We start from the raw sequence: 20,679 nt of genomic DNA on the forward strand, positions 1-20,679 counted from the left end.
ACATGTACTACGCCGCGATTCTAATACTGCACCGATGACAATAACACAGCACTACGATACAGAAACGTACTGGAATTTTACTTCACAGAATACCAGTATAGAATAAATTCAAAACTATCTTTAATATAGGTATCCGTAAAATGCATTAAACTTCCCAAAACATCGCAGCTACACTTTTCACCCTTACACTCCGAAAGGGCGTATTTTTTAAAGTTTCGATAAGGAAATATATAAACACTGTTTTAAAGTAACTTTTAAACATTAACGCAGTTAACGTTTTGTAAAAAGGTTTTTCCTCATTGATGTGTATTTCAATAGGTATATTTCTAAATCAAATTGAAGTAATATTTAAACAACGGAACACGAATATTAAATTCATATAATTTATACATTTACATAATGAACTGCTGAATTGGTTTGTAAAAAGAAAAATCGTCCTTAACCAGTTTTATTTGTAGTATATAAACACAAATCGAAACGTGTGACAGGGCAAGGACAATATGCCTGCAACGTTTTGGCACATCCAAAATCGTATGTGTACGATGTGTTAGCACTGGTGCAATGTGTGTAAAAAGACCAAAACAATGTGTCACCAAATATTATAAGATCGTAATGATCCTGTAGATTGCGCATGAATGAGCCGCGCGGAACACAACGCATGCGCAATGAGCGCCGCGACGAGCGGCGAGAGGAGGGGAAGGGAGGGGGTAACCGGTTTCCCGCCTGCTACCGTCCATCCACTCTGGGTAATTAGAACATCCACTTGGCCGGCCCGGCTCGGCCGAGGACTACTTTAATTTGGCGATCAAATCCGGTCACACGACTGCCACTAAGGCTGCAGCAACCGGTTCAGTTCTAGTTTTGCTGTTCGACGCCGTTTTCTCATCGGGCCAACGTCCTTTTAACACTTTAACGGCCGGGCTCGTTGATTCGCAACGATCGTCCTTATCTGATTACAGTAGCAGGTTCCACGGATAAACTTTTATGCTGATCGTCGTGGAACACGATTTTAAACACCTGCTCGATCAGAGGAGGTGTACAAAAAAAAGCAACGACCTCACGAGAAATTAGAGTCGCTTATGTTATAAAATATTTTTCACATAAAAAAATTTAAAACAGATATTCAAACTAAGAAACGAGAAAAACAGCGTTCACCATATACAGTACAAGTTTACTCTGAAAACCTCGTAGAAAGACAAGGCTTGAAGTACATTCATCACAAAACACAATCTTAGAATATATTGGCAGAGGACAAACAAACTAACATATTTACAATCCGCGCCGCTATGAACCTACGAAGTTGATTGATATAAACTTACAATGACAGAACCATAATGACATCACCCATTTCACTCTTGCTCTTGTAAATAAAAAATATACGTATTTTTTCGTTCCATAATCCTAGGAACACAATTATTGCAAATAATACTGGTTTACCATACCTCGTCCGCTCTCCACAACCAAACGGAAGTACGAATCGTGTTGTTGCTACATTAACATTGTGTTTATTGGTAAGCATTCTACGGAAACATTTGTTACTGTTTAGAAATAATACTGAATACTGAAATATCAAACTTCATCCGCTGTCCGAAACCAAACGGAAGTACGAATCGTATTGTTGCTACATTAACATTGTGTCTATTGGTAAGCACTCCACGGAAACATCTGTTACTAGAGATAATACAGAAATACCAAACTTCTTCCGCTCTCCGGAACCAAACGAAAGTACGGTACGTATTGTGTTCGTTACTACATTAACATCGTGTCTATTGGTAAGCATTCCATGGAAAGATCTGTTATACCAATCTGGAATACCAAACTTCATCTGCTCTCCGGAACCAAACAAAAGTGCACGTCGTGTGTGTTGGTACATTTACATCGTGTCCATTGGTAAGCACTCCACGAAACATTTGTTACGGTTACTGAGATTCCAAACTTCATCCGCTCTCCTGAACCAAGCGTAAGTATTCATTGTGTTGTTGCTACATTAACATCGCGTGTATTGGTAATCATTCCACAGAAACATTTGTTACTCTTCGAAATAATACTGGTATATCAAATTTCATCCGCTCTCCGGAACCAAACAAAAGTGAGCATCTTGTTTTTACTACAGTAACATCGTGACCATCGGTAAGCATTTTGCGGAAACATTTCTTAGTTTGGATCAAATAAATATAAAAATCGGGTACCAATTAGAGCCAAAAACGACTACGGGATACCCTTCAATGGTTTTCGCACTAGAAAGGAAAGCTTATCTTAAAAGCTCCCCCAAAATAAAGGGACACGCTTTCGGAGACAACATGAACTACCACCACTGGGTAACTCTGTCAGGCGGCAGGGTGTACTAGGGTGCGGGATGGCGGGTGGCGGAGGTGTCATGTTACTCGCGTGAGTGTCGTAGACTCGTGGGACAGGATGTGTGTTGACCGCACGCACCCCATACCTCGCCCGTATGCCGGTATCATACCGATACAACCGCACCATTTCCTTGGAGAAAGACAGTAGCCGCAATGTACGATCGGGGAACTTAAGAGACCAATCCATCCCAGAAGGTTCATGAAGGGAAACTTCCAATGGCCCTGGTCCACTTCCCGCTCTAAGACGTTCTTGCAGATTTGGCAAATGTCTTTAGGTGCAAAGGCAGGTTCAGGACAAGGGAATCGCCTAGGGGGGGGGGGCACGTGCCCCCCCATAAAGATTATAAAAAGTTACTAAATGTAAAGCAACCAAAGTCCTAAGTCTTCGACTTGACTGGTAACCCTCGAAAATTGTTTTAATTAACCGAATCAAAAAAGAATCTGTCGACCACTATCATACTTTTATCATTCTGCAAATCAACTTCCCCCCCGGATCCATCGGCTGGCGACGCCCCTGACTCAGGAATGGAACAACACGTCTTGTGGACAACACTGATCACATTGTCGGCGTCTGTCAAATCTATGAGAATATGAAAAGTGTCAGATTAGGCTGTAGTAAAAAATAGAAGAAACAGGCAAAGAGCGATGAGTAGGAAGGTTAGAGAGAATTCCACTACATTTAATTGTTTCATAATCCAACTGTGACGTGTGGATTGAGAAGACAGAACATTAATCCGTGTCGAGGCACTTCTTACACAAAATTTTGAAGTTAAGTCCTAATACTGTTACTAAAATATCTACCACTTTGTTGCATGATGCTGAATGCTCTAGGATAGATAATAATAATATGGCCTCGGGGAGATAATTGATCAGTATGACACCTGAGGGTAAGCAGTAGTTCTATGATTTTGATTTTCTGACGGTGTCCCTCCCTCTAGTCTCGTAATGATGAACGTCCTTGCCTTGAATCAAAACACACTTCGACTTACAGTAGAGGATTATCTTGAAGAGGTAGAGGCAGGATAAGATCAGCAACCCTAATTCCCTGAAGGGATTTTACATGGCTCTCTAATTTTCAATTTTGAGATGATTCGAAGTGCTCGTTTTAGTAATCTAAATACTCTCTCAGGATTGTATTTAGCACAGCTGCTCCAAAGTCTTATCTCATAAGCCAGATTTGGGTAGATCAAGCCAAAATATACCATTCTCAAAGACTTGTAGAGAACAAAACTTTTGCAAGTTACATAAGGAATAGATGACTGAAGCAATTTTGGAACAAACGCTGTTTCTATGGTTTTTCTAGGTCAAACCATGATCTAGGTATATCCCCATGAACTTTATGGGGTCTACATCCTACAGGAGAATTTCATCTACCATGACAGTAGAGAAATTTTTATTCAACTGCTGCCAAAGACAGAAATAAATAACATTAGACTTGGAATTATTTGTTTGCAAATTGATCTCAGAAAAATTTTAAATCTATGGATTAAGAGCAATGAATGATTTGACTTCTAAGTCTTCTTTTGAGAAAGATTTGATGCAGATAGTCATATCATCCATGTACAAAACCACCTTTCCATCTTGGATTGACGAGTTCAACTGATTTACGAATAGAAGAAAGTGTACTTGACTTAAAATCGACCTCTGTGGGACTCCAAGGGCCATTTTGACTTTATTCGACACAACATGCAATATCAGAACATCTGCTCTCTATATCTGAGATAAGACAAAATCCATGCATGTGGTAGAGCTCGAATACCACAAGCTTCTAACTGATGTAGCAGTGTCTTATGCAACACACAGTCAGAAGCTTTGGAAAGATCTAGAAATATACTAAGCACATCTTTTCTTCTTTCCACGGCACCGACAACTGTTTCCAAGAGGTTTGAGACCGCATTAATTGTGGATTTATTTTTTAAAAATACGAAATTGACTTGAGCACAGTACTTCAAATTGTTCCAAGAAATTTTGGTCTTTCTGAGCACACTTTTTTAAAAAGAAAACTTGCTGTTAAATGGTATAATTGAAGTGTGCCGGAAGTTGACGACTTGGCAAGTATTGTTCTTTAAGAAGACTGGTGTTATTTTGGCCATATTCAATAGTGATCAAAAAATGCCATGTTCAAAGGAGAGATTGATGAGATATGTGATAAGAGTCAAAATAGACTTCAGGTTTAACCGATGCTGGTTGGAGTGATTTGGAGTGACCAAATAAGAGCAATTTGTTATTTGATAATGATAATGAAAGCTCGTAATCGACAAAATGTACAAAAAGGTGGAAGAAACAAGTGTCTCAAAGCCTTAATTAGTAGGCTACATAGAATACACAAATGGAAACTTTTATGCCTCAAATATGAACTAAGAACCTGTTGCACTGTCTGAAAACTCTTTAAGTTGTCCATTGGTCTGAGGCTTAATTTTGACCATGCAACTATATTCTTCGAGGTATATATATCCTACTTGAAATTTATATTTTATAATATTATGTTTTATCATAGAGTATGAGACGGTGCATTAATAATAACACTTTTTAAATAATTACTTTTCTTGTTATAATCTTGATTTACTTTGTGATGTTCATGTCGTCAATAATGTTAAAAATGAACTTTAGCAAGTCCGCAATAGTATTATACTTTATCCTCTTCCGATGTCTATTACATTAAATCTTTCTCTGGAAGAGTTTCCTTACTAGAAAGATAACTTCATCATATCACTCTACAAACAATGTCATTGTATTATGTTTAATGTGATGCTGGAACCTGCAAGATGAGTTGTTTAACATGGATGAGTAATTTAGTAAACATGATATTATCTGCATAAGGGTACATATACAGTACACTCGTAGAGTGTGTACAGTGCCTACTGTGAGTGATTTGTGTGTCTTTCAATTAACAAATAAACAATTGTTAGGTTGTCTCTGCTGCAAAGTACTTGTTGAACTAGTAACATTGACCTGCAAGAATAGTGGTTTAACATGGATGACTGATTTAGTAAACATGATATTATCTGCATAAGGGTACATAGACACTCGTAGAGTGTGTACAGTGCCTACTGTGAGTGATTTGTGTGTCTTTCAAGTAACAAATAAACAATTGTTAGGTTGTCTCTGCTGCAAAGTACTTGTTGAACTAGTAACATTGACCTGCAAGAATAGTGGTTTAACATGGATGACTGATTTAGTAAACATGATATTATCTGCATAAGAGTACATAGACACTCGGATAGTGTGTAGAGTGCCTACTGTGAGTTGTTTGTGTGCCTTTCAAGTATCAAATAATCAATTGTTAGGTTGCCCTGTAGATGATCTGGTTGAATGGTGTTCAAAGGTATGGTTTGAACTTTCACATCAGCCTGTTAAATAGAATCAAGGATTCCAATACAATTAGATGAGTTAAAAGAAAGCTACTGAATTGATGCCACCTACTTAAATTAATCTAGTCATCTAAGAACACCATTTAAACCCAGAAAAAAAAGTATGCTAACATATACGCAAACAAATGTATTCGAATTCTAAAGCGCATATTTTTGGGTATTATACAATTCAACAATGAGAAACAAAATTGATGACAATAAATCGCCAGCTATTTAAACTGCTGAACTCCTTTCATGTGAAATATTCATCGCATATCCTCTAAACCAATTTGGTACTCCTAACTCAGCAATCATATTAGTGATGGAAAAGTAGATGTTGTACAACGCCTATAATAAGTTTTTAGGACTAAATGATATGAACACAATTTAAATGTTACATTGATGTAAAAATTTTACAGATTGAGAAAAAAATCGCTATATACACATAAAATTCTTCTAGACATGGAAAAATTATAAGAAATGTTTAAATTGGTTGACTGTTTCACAAAACGTGTCAATTTTGATTTACTTATGTTGTGAAATACATAAAATAAGAAGATTGAATAATGGTAATAGGTGCCATTTTGAAACCTTTATTGCTTCAGGCTAGCTAACACTCATTCAAGGAATGTGTAACTCCTGTCTTAGAACCAAATATAGTTTCAATTTGCTAGAAATCACGTTGGCTAGAGAACTATAGTGATTCTCTATTATTTGTCTGTCATTATATGAAAATTGTACAAAATATTAAAAATCCAAAATCCACGTACTGTAAGAAAATATATTACTTGATGACTTAAGAACTCAAAAACATTTTTTTTATTTTGATCTACACTGCATAATAACTTCTTATAGGCTAATAATTTCTTTTTGAAATTTTTAATGGCTACCATCTTGAAACGTTTAGAGATATTATAAAGTGTGTGAATAGGAATAATTTTAAATCACTTATTATTTAAAAATATTTGTAATTTTTTGGTCTATACAAAGAAATATTCAAGTTAAAAGTTTTGCACAAGTGCGAACCATCTCCACAGTCCTTGTTTGTTATAACAAACTAACGAACTCACTAAAGCTATGCTCAAATACTGTCTATATACCAAGTCTCGTCTACGTCTATTAAACATTGGCGCATTGGTATTATTGCGTTCACAAGTATCTCTGCAAAGTTGTTAAAAATTAGTCTATCCAATACTTAGTATAGCCGCTATATAAATATCTTATAAAATTATAAAAACCATGTAAGAACAAACTTCATTGTAAGTGACCTGATAATTCTATAAAATTTGTTTCATTTTGCTCTGTGATATATAATAAATAAAATATAATCATTAGATTTATAACATCAATTTATATTTTTACTTATCAGGTATATTAATTACTGTAAAGCACATCCTTTTCCTTGTAAAACACTAATAATAACTGTAGAGTATATTCATAACTTACTGTAAAACTAAATGAACATTACAGTTTTAAAATATGCCTTACACTATCTGAAAACTTAGGTTATGTAGGCGTATTCGAGGTTATGTTGTAAACACAAGATATCAAAAATAAATCCACTTACTTTTGGCGTAAAGTAGGTAGTTAGCTAACCGTAAACGCAATTTATTTATGCACTGAAAACTAATTATAAACAAAACTTATAAAATAAACAAAACACAAAACAGAAGGGAGAAGATACACTCAACAACGTTTGAACTTTTGCCTGAACAAAATTGAATTGATAGGCTTATTCATAACCAAGCTAAACAATACAATTGCTTCTTTTTCACTTTGGAAAGTTGGTACACTGTAAGCGGCTCTGGGGATAAAAAAGTACTTTGAAAATGCCTGCGATTGGTTGAGAAAACCACTACAAACAACAACTAAAAAACTAACTCAGAATACTGTTTTGTTGTCTATTCAGTCTCACTAAAATATTAGCCAAAAAGTTTAAATGCATTTAAAACATTAATTAATATTTAATTTACAGCGAGTTATTAAAGTGTATTAAAACCTATATTAAAACTTTTAATCCATCGTTCTCTTGACTATTCAGCTGTTCAGACGTTATTCCTCTAAAATCTCATCTTTTTTTTGTTCTTGCTTTCTGCACCGAAATTTTCTGCTGGTGCAAATAGATTTTCATCTCTACACCTTTAGAAACCGTAAGTACTGAGTGGTTCTTGAAACAATCTATTAATTGTATCAATAAAGTTATAAACTCGGTTCAATGTTCTAGAAAAAGATATATTTTTGCAGTAAGGTACACATATGATATTCACCCTTTTGCCCTTGTAGGAAATACTGTGCATTCTAGGATTAGGAATTATTAGGATATAAGCCTATATGCCCCATTAATAAAATAAAAATATGTATAACATTCCTAGTTATACTTTAAGTTATATATTTGTAGTCTTGTAAACATAAAGCTCAGTCTAGGATTAATATTTTTACTTTTACACCAATGCCACTTTTGAAGCCTTGGCCCAAACATTGAAATGAATGGGGAATATATCGTAGGTACATCAAAACCACTGATAATGATCAAATGAGTTTAAAGGGCACCATGAATTGAAAGTATTGAAAAGTACCAGCATATTAAAAGTAAGAAGCTTATTTTAACGTACCTAGCCTATTCACCTAACTTCAACTAGGGTAGGGTACGATAAGCGGACTCGGTTTTTTATATCGAAATGGGCAAACGTTATTAATTTATCACAACCATCGATATAATCAATCGATACAGATTAATTATTTTGAACTATTAACTTAAAATAACCTATATCAACAGCTGTAAGTTAAACACTCTAAAATAATACAAGTAGGATAATATTTCAATTTTACATATGTAATTCTGATTATTAAAAATGGCAGTCAATTTTAGAAAAGTGCACGACGACATTGCTTTGAAAGATGATAAGACATGTATTACGTAGCTTCAACATGTTGGACTCGTACCGAAAACCACATTATGTGAAATTTGTGGGAAAGAAACAACTGTAACTGTGAGAGGAATAAATATGGTTGTCTTCAGTTTTCCTAACTTTGGTTATAATAATTTGTTTGATCACTGTAAATATTAAATTCATATTTTAATTTAAAACACGTGATTGTTATTGAGGACTATAAATACTTTTATATCGATTGATAGTCTAGGATTTGAGATCCGAATATTAGGTATCGATGGGGGTACGGTCCAATAAGCGGACCCGGTTTTTTATATCGAAGAATATAATCATCGATACCTAATATTCGCATATCGAATCATAGACTATCAATCGATATAAAAGTAATAACAATCATATGTTTAAATTAAAATGTGAATTTAATGATAACAAATAATAAATGAACATAACCAAAATCAGAGAAACTCATAACTTTAACTAAATGAAACAGAACGAAAACGTTTTTTACTAAAGTTGTGTCCACCATTACCTTCTTTTTTTTGCATCTGAAGACGACCATGTTAGCTCCTCTGACAGTTACATTTGTTACCTTTCCACAAATATCACATAATGGATTCTTAGGTACTAACCCAACATCCTGAAGCCATAAAAAACATATTTTATCGTCTTTTAAAGCAATTTCGTGAAGCTTCCTAAGATTGACGGCCATTTTAATACACAATGTTACGTGAAATTTAAAATATTACCTTAATTGTATTATTTGAAAGTGTTTACAGCTGTTCATATAGATTATTTAAGTTGTTAAAAATAATTCATCAGTATCGATAGATTATATCGATGGTTATGATTAAGTAATATCGTTTGCCAATTTCGATATATAAAAAATCGGGTCCGCTTATTGGACCCTACCCATCGATGGTTACATTCTTCGATATAAAAAACATTTATATCAAAGAATGTAACCATCGATACCTAATATTCGGATCTCAAATCCTAGACTATTAATCGATATAAAAGTATTTATAGTCCTCAATAACAATCACGTGTTTTAAATTAAAATATGAATTTAATATTTACAGTGATGAAACAAATTATTATAGGCCTAACCAAAATTAGGAAAACTGAAATCGACCATATTTGCTCCTCTCACAGTTACAGTTGTTTCTTTCCCACAAATTTCACATAATGGGTTTTTTCGGTCCGAGTCCAACATGTTGGAGCTACGTAAAACATGTCTTATCATCTTTCAAAGCAATGTCGTGTAGTTTTCTAAAATTGACTGCCATTTTTAATAATCAAATGTAACTTATGTAAAATTGAAATATTACCTTACGCATTATTTGAAAATGTTTATATCTGTTGATATACATTATTTGAGTTCATTGTTCAAAATAATTAATGAGTATCGATTGATTATATCGATGGTTATGATTGTGTAATATCGTTTCCCAATTTCGATGTAAAAAACCGGGTCCGCTTATCGTACCCTACCCAAAAGTACTAAGGAACCTATAACAATTTTGAAGGGTCTGATCGTAAATTAGCCTACTTGCCTATGGACTGCAGTAGGTGTTTTCCCGCATTGCTGGTGATGGTTAAAAAACATCCCTCAGGATACCTTTCAGGTAACATACAAATTCCATGGATTTCATTGTGAATGATTACAAGACGATGAGAATATTTACATGAATACTTGGAAAGGATCATTATTTCCGTAGGGGAGACTTTAATAAACAGACTACTCTGTAATTTCTATTTTTTTTAAATTTTATCTGTAAAATTGTTCGATATATTATCCAACTATGATATTTAAAAATCGTACACAATAAGAGTTAGCTTATAATAAATTACTGTAACAATAAGAATCTCATATAAGCTATTACAATTTAAAAAACGTAAATTCAACTCTAACATTACAAAACAACTAAACCCACTATGGCCTAAACTTAGATATCAAAGAAACTTTACAATATTTATAACTTGTTCAACTTGATATCAAGGAGTAACTGCACTTTATGAAATGGAGGAAAGTTTTCTCCTCATAGGTTACCAGGAGCCAAACCCACATGTAGAAGCCACTTAAACAAATCTCGTCACTTCTCTCATATTTTCTTCATATTCATTGCCATTTTCTCTCAAAATTACAAGTTACTTCTTGTGCCGTTTATTGTTTACATTAAAATTACTGTAACTAATAAGTTGAAATGATATACTAAATTAAATAAATTGTAATATCAAATTATTTCTTTAAATAAAAGCATCAAACCATTCGAGAAAAACAACCGAATAATGAGTGTAGGCCGCTTATTAAAGTCTTCCCTTCCTGTACTTCAACATTTATTTCTTCTATATATAATTACTTTTAGTCTAATGAGGTTAGTTTCCTGTTAAAATTCATAGTGCTAAAGACAGTTTACATTTTAAAATCAGTTTTAGATCATTATCAGTGATGTAAGCACGATAATCTAATAACAACTCTTTACTGGAATGGGTGTGGATGATTATTTTTAGCTTATATCCAATAGCCTATGTGAAATCAATTGAAGTATTCATAAAAATAAAACAACACAAATTAAATATTACTTTCACCAGCCATGTCTGTTAAAAATAGACATTACAACATATAACTTAGTCAGATCGTGAACTAGAAATTGGCTATGAAAGGATTGCTATAGCCTACTATAGGTTGTGAGGTATTTTATACGCGTCACTGCAGTGTTCCGTATGATTAGGCTAGGATAATATTTAGTAAGATGGAGGACATGATGTTGGTAGTAAAAAGGATTAACCATAGCAGCAAAAAATTGTTTTTCAGTCCACATGGTTTCTTCTTAAGTACAATCTGCTGTTATATGATTGATTGGAATTCACCAATTATAATCAATAGCATATATTATTGTAAATAACGGGTACAGACCTTTACATGATATACAAAATGAAAGCCGGTAAATTCTATTGTATGTTTAGTGATTTTGGCTTATTTTTAGCTAGTAATTGGTTACCAATCAACATTGTTTTTCAACCGTTATATTGTTTGTATCATATGAGAAACTGAAACAGTAATTTGTAAAAGAACCAGAGTACTTTGCTATTATCCAGAGACCACTATTTTTGGAATAGTTTTTCTCAGTGCGGACTTAAAACAGAGTGGCGATCTCGGTGATATCGCTTCCTTTCAGGATGCAGAAAACAAGAATCGATTGTCATAATGACATGTAATTTTCACAGTAATTCAAATAAAGTCTGTTCTTTCTGGTAATGTAGTTTTCTTTAGGTCTCTGGTGAGAAAAAACTACTCAAAAAATAGTGGCCTTCGGATAATACTGAAGTACCCTACATTACCATAAAGAACAGACTTTATTTGAATTACTGTGAAAATTACATGTCATTATGACAATCGATTCTTGTTTTCTGCATCCTGAAAGGAAGCGATATCACCGAGATCGCCACTCTGTTTTAAGTCCGCACTGAGAAAAACTATTCCAAAAAATAGTGGTCTCCGGATAATAGCAAAGTACTCTGGTTCTTTTACAAATTACTGTTTCAGTTTCTCATGTGATATATACTAGTATACGACCCTTTCTCTATTCAAAATTACCGCCCAATCTCAATGCTGCCGGTTTTCAGCAAAATCTTTGAGAAGCTTTTTCTTTCCCGATGTCTAAATTTTCTGGATAAGCACCACCTGCTATCTGCAAACCAATTCGGATTCCGAAGCGGTAAATCGACAGTAGACGCAGTCGCCCGTTTAGTCGATGCAGTGGTAGAGGGAATTGAAGGTCGAGGGAATACTTTGAGTATATTCCTTGATTTATCAAAAGCTTTTGACTGTGTCGACCACCAAATCCTCACTCACAAACTGGAGTATTACGGGATACGAGGAAGGTCACTCAAGTGGCTTGAATCGTATCTTAGTAATCGAACACAATTCGTAGGCATTTCAGGCGTTAGATCGGAGGAGCTGGGGCTGAAATATGGAGTTCCTCAAGGCTCAATACTCAGCCCTTTTCTCTTTTTGATCTACGTCAATGATGTTGGCTCATCTGTGCAACAAGGGCGGCTCGTCCAATACGCAGATGACACGACTCTCTATCTCAACTCAGAATCACAAGAGGCGCTCGAAAAAATGTCTTTCATTGAGCTAAACAATTTAGTTCAACACTTCAACAAGCTCAATCTGAAAACAAACCCATCGAAATCATCTTTCATCAAATTCAGTTTGCGACAAACAGATTCAGATTATAGTCCAACAGTCATGTTGGATGAAACTGAAATCACTGAAGTCTACGCTATGAAATTCCTAGGAATACACCTAGATCGAGGTTTGACTTGGGATTCTCATGTAGATCATGTTTGTTCAAAGCTATCCTCAGGCATTTATGTCTTGCGGAAACTGTCCAAATACTGCCCAACCCAGGTACTGATGACGGCATATTACGGACTAATCTACCCGCACCTCTCCTACGGAGTGGCTTTGTGGGGAGGTTGCACAAACGCAAACTTTTCCAGAATTTTCATCCTTCAAAAAAAAGCAATCCGAACAATTGCAAAACTGAAACGGAGAGAGTCGTGCAGACCAGCTTTCAAAAACCTGAAACTGTTGACATTTCCTTGCCTCTACATATTGGAAACCTGCATTTTTTTCAAGTCCAAATGCGAGACCATAAGAGGTAGTGACATACACCCTTATGCAACGAGAGGCAGGGACGACTACCGATCTGTGAGACATAGAACGGTAGCTCATGAACGACTGCCTTCTCAGGCAGGAGTTCGATTGGTCAACAAATTGCCAAGCTCGATTAAAAGTGCCCCAATGCTGAAGGCATTTAAGACTCGTCTAAAAACAACACTGACCACTTACGCATTTTACAGTACGGACGAGTTCATGGCACACAACTGGGAAACATAACAATTGGCTTACTGACTGGGGAAAGGGTGGAACAATTCGAATGACTGGGAGAGAGTGAATGTCAAAACTGTATGTTAGAAAGGGATTTTGATGCAAGTATGAGTGAAAAATTTTAGCTTAATTCAGTTATTTGACGATTGCATAACATGTAATATGTTCACGCAATAAAACATCATTATTATTACCCAAACCAGTTTGTTTATAATTTATGTTTTGTGTGTATTTTACTGTGATTTATAACAAAGTTGTTTTTATACCAAAGAAATTATCCTGTATATGGTTCTTTATGAAGTAAAAAACTTTAGGTAGCTCTTAGATTGTTTACCAAAATTATTAGCGAATGAGGAGAGCTATGTAATAGTGTAGCTTAAAGTCGACATTAAGTTTGGAGAGGAGGGGAGGAACTGTTACTAGGAAGTTGGCGTAGACGTAAAACTGTCACTAGCCTATCGAATTAATAAAATCATTTTTTCTCTTGTATAATTGTTTTATCAAGATTTTTGTTTTCAGACAATGCAAGCCACCACAATTTTAACCAGAGCTAGGGTTGCGCTCCCAAGGATCACAAAACGTAACATCGGAATCACAGCCCCGGCTCTTCAAAAAGCCTCTGATCCTATCCAGCAATTGTTCTTGGACAAGATCCGAGAGTACAAGCAGAAAAGCAGGTCTGGTCTTACTTACGTGGTTATGAAACATGGTGTGTGTGTAACATCCAGAAGGTAGGATGACCTGATCGGGGTAGTCACTAGCTTGGTCTGGGATACTGGAGGTAGAAAGGTTTTAGGAATCATATCCGCATCTTGCATCACATTCGTAAAGTAAGCTTTGGGACATTTTAGAATGTTATCACGCTGGTATCATCAATAGTAAAATAAAATTAGCAAATCTGTAGTTCAGTGGTATAAACCTAGTCGGGAATCAAATTTGGGCATCCTTAAAATGATTCAAATCTCGGTACTTTGGGATTATACCGACCACACCCAGACATGAATCGTTATTTGACATTTTGCTTCTACTGATTACTAGATTAGCGTAGAACAATATTTCGTCAATATAAAACAGAAATTGTCTTATCGCAAACCCCTCCCCATCCTCAGACAGAGGTCAAAGTCGAGCGGTCTAGTAGATAACGTGATTGCAGAGTCTCGCCGCCCGTTCAGCTGGTTCGTCGCTTTGTTGTACTTCCGTGTTTTACCTCTACATTTGTCCAAACACAAAAATTCAACAAAAACAAACATTACCAAACTAAAACTAAACTCTTTATTGAAAAAACACTCAAAACTTGTTTTTATTCTTGATCACATTCCGCCACCCAAAATGCGAGTGCCTCCGGCCATCAGCGCGGGGCAGCACCTAAGGAAAGAAAAACATCCCTCGAGATAGTACCTATCAGTAAAATATCAAATTCTAGAGGGGCTGATCAGAAATATAAATTGGATTGTAATGGAAAGGCAATTATGTACAGTGCAAATCATGTGATGCCGCGCGGCCTGCCGTAATCGGGATTCTCGAGAAAGATAAGATAACAGCGACAAAAATACCGATCACAATACCTGGAAATGCTTGTAAGTTTGTAATTTTGCAATTAAAGAGTTGTTTTTTCGTTCTATCATGTCTATTTCTATAAATTTATATTTTTGTGTTCTTCATACTGGTGTGGTCGGTATAATCCCAAAGTACCCAAATCTCATCAAAAATGTAACAGTTACATTAATGCAATTCTTTGGTCTTAGTAATATTTTCTGTAAAAGGCTTAAATGAAATTTGCCTTGAAAAACTCCACATAGAATTCCTTATTAACAGTCTGGGCTTCAAGAATAATCGTTTAAGTGATCCGGAGCCTCACAATATAAAAACACCTATAACATTACATTCCCACGGCTTTTTTCAAAGTGAAATTTTTCTATTTTTGGATCAGTTTTTTCTTTCACTCCTAAAATTAACGCACAAAATGACTTACATGTCAAAAAATCATACAGTTATTTGCATGATTAATTATATTTAATACTAGCGGGCCCGGCGCGCTTTGCTGCGCATTTCAATAATTTTTTGCAAAAGTTGCCCGCGGCTTCGCACGCAATTTCCCGTTGAAAACAGTACACTATATTCACTTATTCTTTTTCTATCACATTCTAAACATTGCTGAGATAATTGATAGTCGTTCCATCGTGAGCCTCTTGGGCGTATTATGAAGGTATGTACCATATTCCTGCCTCTATCTAGCTGTTACCCACGGCTTCGCACGCAAATCTTAAGAACCGAAGTCCTTATATTACTTAGTAAATTTTTTTTTTTACTATAATAAATTTTAGATTAAATTAGTTATATCTCCGATGCCACGATTGAGCTTGCTTTGTTGTCTCGATCGAGAGAATATGTACACACGGAGTTTTGAGAACCATACTTCTGTCAAAAAAAACAACTAAGGTTGATTTTATAACATTCTTTATATTTGTAGCCAACGTAAGATAGTAATTATGATATCTGCATTACTCTTCTGATCAAGCATGAGCATGGTTTATATTAAATAAATATTGCAGTTAAAGGTGAATTTTTACGTCAAATTTGAATTGTATTATCTGGATAGTAAAGTCTATGTTTAACAGTGATTGCAAAAACAGTTTAAACAAAATTTGTCGTTTCTCTTAAGCTTACTCTATGCTTTAAAACTATAAGTGTAATATATGTTTACAAAGAACAGCTGATTAAAAATTTGAAAAGACGTTAACATATGTTTGCTGCAATGCATTTCTTATGGGTATTTCTGTAACCAGTGGGGCGGAATCCTGAATCGGGAAAGGGATAGGCATAGCTTATAAACCTTCTCCGTGGAAAAATACATATACGTACAAATTTTCATCATGATCGGTCCAATAGTTCACGATTCCATAAAGGACAAACATACAAACATTCATTTTTATATATATAGATGGGGGCATACCAAATTAGTTATTTTGGAGTAAATATAATTAAGTTTAGCTACACTTGATAATAATATATTATGTGTTGATGTATATTTATGTTAAATTTTAATAGTTCAAAGTTTTAAGTAATGAAAATATATTTAGCTCTCTCCTGGTCATACTTATAAACATATTAATCTGCTATAAGGACAAGCAATGCAAAGCACACACAGTTAAAACAAATTCTGTAATTAGGTTTTTATGACCAAAGAGCATAAAGCCATGTATTGGGTTGGAAGGACATTCCTCCTTGTCTTAACATACAAAGGCTATCCAGAAAGTAGATTATGTTTGGCTCTGTAGCCACTAGAGGCAGGACTATCACAGCCTTTTTTATATCACGTTTCTCCATCAGTGGCTATCCAGCCATGCTAGTGAGAGGTTACTGTTGTGTCTTGTTGTTACATAGCAGTTTAAAAGCAATTGAAAATCCTACGAGTTGTGAAGTGTGGTCGGTAATACGGTTTTTGTTGGTTAAGCATGATAAACCAACTGAGATTTATCGCAAAGTCTGTTAAGTTTATGGAAACTTGATTACTGAAGGTGGAGTGCGTCAGTGGTGCATTAGGTTTAAAAAATGGCCGAACTAATGTGTGTGATAATTAACGAAGTGGACGACCAAGCATTGTGACCTATGGAATGGTCTCTAAACTCGATGAGAAGATTAAAGAAGACCGCCGATTCACAATAACAGAATTATTCTCATTTAGTTTTCCTCAAATTACAATGAGTTTGTTACACGAAATTGTTATGCAGGAGTTAGGTTACCATAAATGCTGTGCAAGATGGGTACTGAAAATCTTAACTGAAACTCATAAAAATCAGAGTATAGCTGCTTCATTGACATTTATGGAAAAGATGGTGATCGAATCATGACAGGAGACAAAAATGGGTAAAACACGTGAATTGCGAAACTAAATTACAGTCTATGGAGTGGGGGCACACATTACAATGTGAAACTGCGAGAGGGTGTGACTACCTGTTTCAAATCTCAAACGGCAGAAGTATAAACGGAATTTCAAAACTATTTCACCAGTATTTCAAGTGCCTAGATTTGTATGGTGACTATGTTGAAAAAGTAGTATTTTAGTGTCACTCTTAAATGTATATAATAAAATTTTTTGCTTGTGCTTTGTTTATATCAAAACGTAATCTACTTTCTGGATAGCCCTTTGTAGAAACATGGAAAAAGAACACACCAATAGGCTATTTTGTGCATACCAGACACTTGTTACCCACGGAGATTCAGTTTGAAATATTTTTGAATTTGAAGGTATACTTTATTAAAGATATAGAAAGTTAAAGAGAATAAACAGTGGCTATGATTTCAAATTTTTTAGAAATGTTCTGTATGAAATTGTAACCAATTATTTATTACAAACTGTGTTTCTACTGGGTATAGTGAGGAAGGAGAGAAATCTTCTAACCATGACCGAGAGAAAACTTAAGCTTGTTGCGTTTTTGTAGAATTTAAGTAACAAGTGAGATCTCATAAAACACCATAAAAGGCTAAAATTCAAAATGCTGATGTTAGCTCAAAACATGTGCATTATGTTCTGGGAGAGGAAAGAGCTTTTGCAAGTTGAATTTCTTACCAGAGACGAAACCATAAATGCAGCAAGTTGCCATGAAAAAGAAGAAAACTTTGATACACAGTTTAGAACAATGTAGAGAAATTCTTATTAAGGGAATTGCATTGCTGTATGATCTCATTGGTAATTGAACAATTCAATTAAGCATCCACAGACCTGACTGTGCATGTCACGTGAAGGATGTTATGATGATAAAAAAACTGAGTAGAGTTATGCCAGTCTTAACTGACATAATGTTTCCTTCAAGGAGGTTTAGAGGAACTGGTTGTCCACTGTGACGTCTAAACAATGGTGGAACCTGTCTTAAAATAAAATAATCATGTTACTAAGATTTTGCCTTATGGTTCGTTAAATATATTGAGGATCCAAAACAATGTCATTTCTTAATAGATGGTTTCTTAATACGAGGGCTGTTCAGAAAGTAAGTACCGTTTCATTCAACTGCCACCATAGCGCTACAATCGGTGTTCCGCGCATGCGCACTAGTCATCCTTGTTCACTGGCTATTGACTCATGTCATTTTAGTTGTTCTGCTTTGTGTTTTCAGTTTTCTCTGAACGTTTAAAATGTTTTAAGACAATTAGTTATCACGCCGATTGTGGGATTCGTTCTGTAATAAGATTTTTGAACGCAAGGAATGTGAAACCGGCTGAAATTTTCGTCAACTTTGAGATGTTTACGGAGAAGACGTGATGAGTGAAATGATGGTGAGAAAGTAGGTTAGAATGTTCAGTGGCGGTCGAACAAATGTGCATGATGATAATTGGAGTGGTCGGCCTTCTCTCGTCACCAACGATCTGGTAAGGGCAGTTGACAAAAAATCCAAGAGAACAGATGTTTCACTATTGACAATGCTATCTGACGATTTCCAGCGAATTTCACACAATCATATATACAAAATTCTTATGAACCGCTTAGGTTATCACAAGCTATGTTCTCAATGGGTTCCAAAAATGCTTACTGATGTGCACAAAACCAAGAGATTCGAAATGCTTTGACTTTTCACATATGGTACAGTAATGATGGTGAGAATTTTTTAAACAAAATTGTGACAGATGATGAAACTTGGATCCGTCATGTCACACCGGAATCCAAACAGCGGTCAATGGCGTGGCAGCATATGCAATCCCCGAAGAAACAAAAATTCAAGACGACAATGTCCGCACAAAAAAATCATTTGCACTGTCTTTTGGGATCAGATACGTGTTTTAATGATTGATTTTCTCCCAAGAGGGAGAAAAAAATTGTAGAAAAATGTTGAGAAAAATATTGTTTTACTTGTTTTTCTTTTAAACTGTACTTACTTTCTGAGCACGCCTCGTAGTTTTATGGTGTATAAATGGTCTTAAACACCACAAAACGTCCTAAACGCTGCATGATGTAGGTTTTGTTTATGTTGTGATGTGTATTTAGGGTAAGCTGGTACAAAATCGTAGAGATCAAGAAGAAGCAGTCAGATTGGTGTAGGTGACTGCACTGAAGGCAGAGTTTATTTTCCAATGTAATGTTTTGTTTGTGATTTGTTATTTGGTAGCTGATAAATTCAACACCAGAGACCGAAATTGTGAACCTGGAGTGGTGGGAATTTTCAGTGAAGGGGTAAACGGAAATAATCATGTTTCCTGATTTTATGTTCTAAGGCTTTGTTTTACGTTTTATAGTGGGGGAAAGTTGGTAGACCCGACCCCCGAGATCCAGAAGGAGAAGCAGTCAGAGCTGGATAGAGTGGCAAGGCAGTTTGGTGGTGGTTCTGGCGTAGACATGACCAAGTTCCCTGAATTTAAATTCCCAGGTAATTGTTCTGTTGATTCATCGAGAATAACATAAATTATGTAATAAAATTATTTTCATAACAAAATTTTAGATAATTTTGCTAAATTAAATTCAATCTTTTATTTAAGCATGTGAGTTTTTCAAATGTGTAAAATAAATACTGGTAACTTTTATTGGAATACGTAGTCAACAAGTTAATATTTAAATATCACTAAATGTTATTGAAATCAATACTTTTCCGAATTGTTTTCATTAACATTTAGTAAGATTTAAAGAATTTTCCAATTGCTCCAAGAGTCTTCAAGTTAATATTTGTTGGCTTATTAAAATTAATTTGATCAATAATCTAAAATTGTGTTTAAATCTTGAATTGTCACTGTATCCAGCCATCATTGTATAAAAATCTTTCTCACTAATTTTTAATATCATTATAGATGTATATTGATTATGCTGTAGATGGAGCTTATATTGGTTACTGTTAACTTACATTAAAAACATAAAACCAATATTTAATTGGTTAATTAAATATTGGTTTTATGTTTTTAATGTAAGTATATTGATTAGTTTGATAAAAATATAACAGCATCTAATTTTGTTTTTATTTTTTGTTTCAGAGGCGAAACTGTCTCCTTCATAAGTTTGGCTTGTAAAATCTACCTCTAGAATCAGTTTTCACTTGTTATATTGTGTTAAATAAAATAATTCTTAAGTAGAGTAATCTTGTTTCTTCCTCTAATCACTTTGACAGTCAATAAATTTCAAGTGTTATAATAATAACACAGCCTTATAAAATACACATAGTGAAGTTATGTACACAATTAAAATACAGTAGAACCTCGTT

General features: G+C 34.8%; 3 protein-coding genes across 4 annotated transcripts in view; 2 read left to right on the plus strand and 1 right to left on the minus strand.

Annotated features, from left to right (window-relative positions):
• LOC124353198 (ETS-like protein pointed) overlaps window positions 1-7,426 on the minus strand; it is a 357,362-nt gene extending 349,936 nt beyond the window's left edge. The window contains exon 1 of the mRNA XM_046803086.1: window positions 7,275-7,426. The gene's annotated coding sequence lies outside the window, so the exon portion shown is untranslated. The remainder of the gene's footprint in view (window positions 1-7,274) is intronic.
• The window catches only part of LOC124353199 (thymidylate kinase), a 129,153-nt gene that overhangs the window by 14,589 nt on the left and 93,885 nt on the right, over window positions 1-20,679 (plus strand). The window lies entirely within an intron of this gene.
• On the plus strand, window positions 7,677-20,552 carry LOC124353200 (ATP synthase-coupling factor 6, mitochondrial-like). Of its 2 annotated transcripts, none has more exons than XM_046803091.1 (4): window positions 7,677-7,822; window positions 14,018-14,175; window positions 19,727-19,857; window positions 20,453-20,552. In XM_046803091.1, exons 2-4 carry the CDS (start codon window positions 14,021-14,023, stop codon window positions 20,473-20,475), a joined length of 309 nt encoding a protein of 102 aa, XP_046659047.1. In that variant the 5' UTR covers window positions 7,677-7,822; window positions 14,018-14,020; the 3' UTR covers window positions 20,476-20,552. The 2 variants fall into 2 exon arrangements, with proteins under 2 accessions (XP_046659047.1, XP_046659046.1); XM_046803090.1 differs by having other exon boundaries at window positions 7,705-7,857.

The sequence above is a fragment of the Homalodisca vitripennis genome, chromosome 1 (genome assembly GCF_021130785.1).
Source record: "Homalodisca vitripennis isolate AUS2020 chromosome 1, UT_GWSS_2.1, whole genome shotgun sequence".
Taxonomy (NCBI): Eukaryota; Metazoa; Arthropoda; class Insecta; order Hemiptera; family Cicadellidae; genus Homalodisca; species Homalodisca vitripennis.

Excerpts from the sequence above, each read along its gene's own strand:
- LOC124353200 (XM_046803091.1), top strand. The coding sequence starts at position 14,021 with ATGCAAGCCACCACAATTTTAACCAGAGCTAGGGTTGCGCTCCCAAGG. Across the intron at positions 14,176-19,726 it reads GAGTACAAGCAGAAAAGCAG|TGGGGGAAAGTTGGTAGACC; the intron begins GTCTGGTCTTAC and ends TACGTTTTATAG. Across the intron at positions 19,858-20,452 it reads CCCTGAATTTAAATTCCCAG|AGGCGAAACTGTCTCCTTCA; the intron begins GTAATTGTTCTG and ends TTTTTGTTTCAG.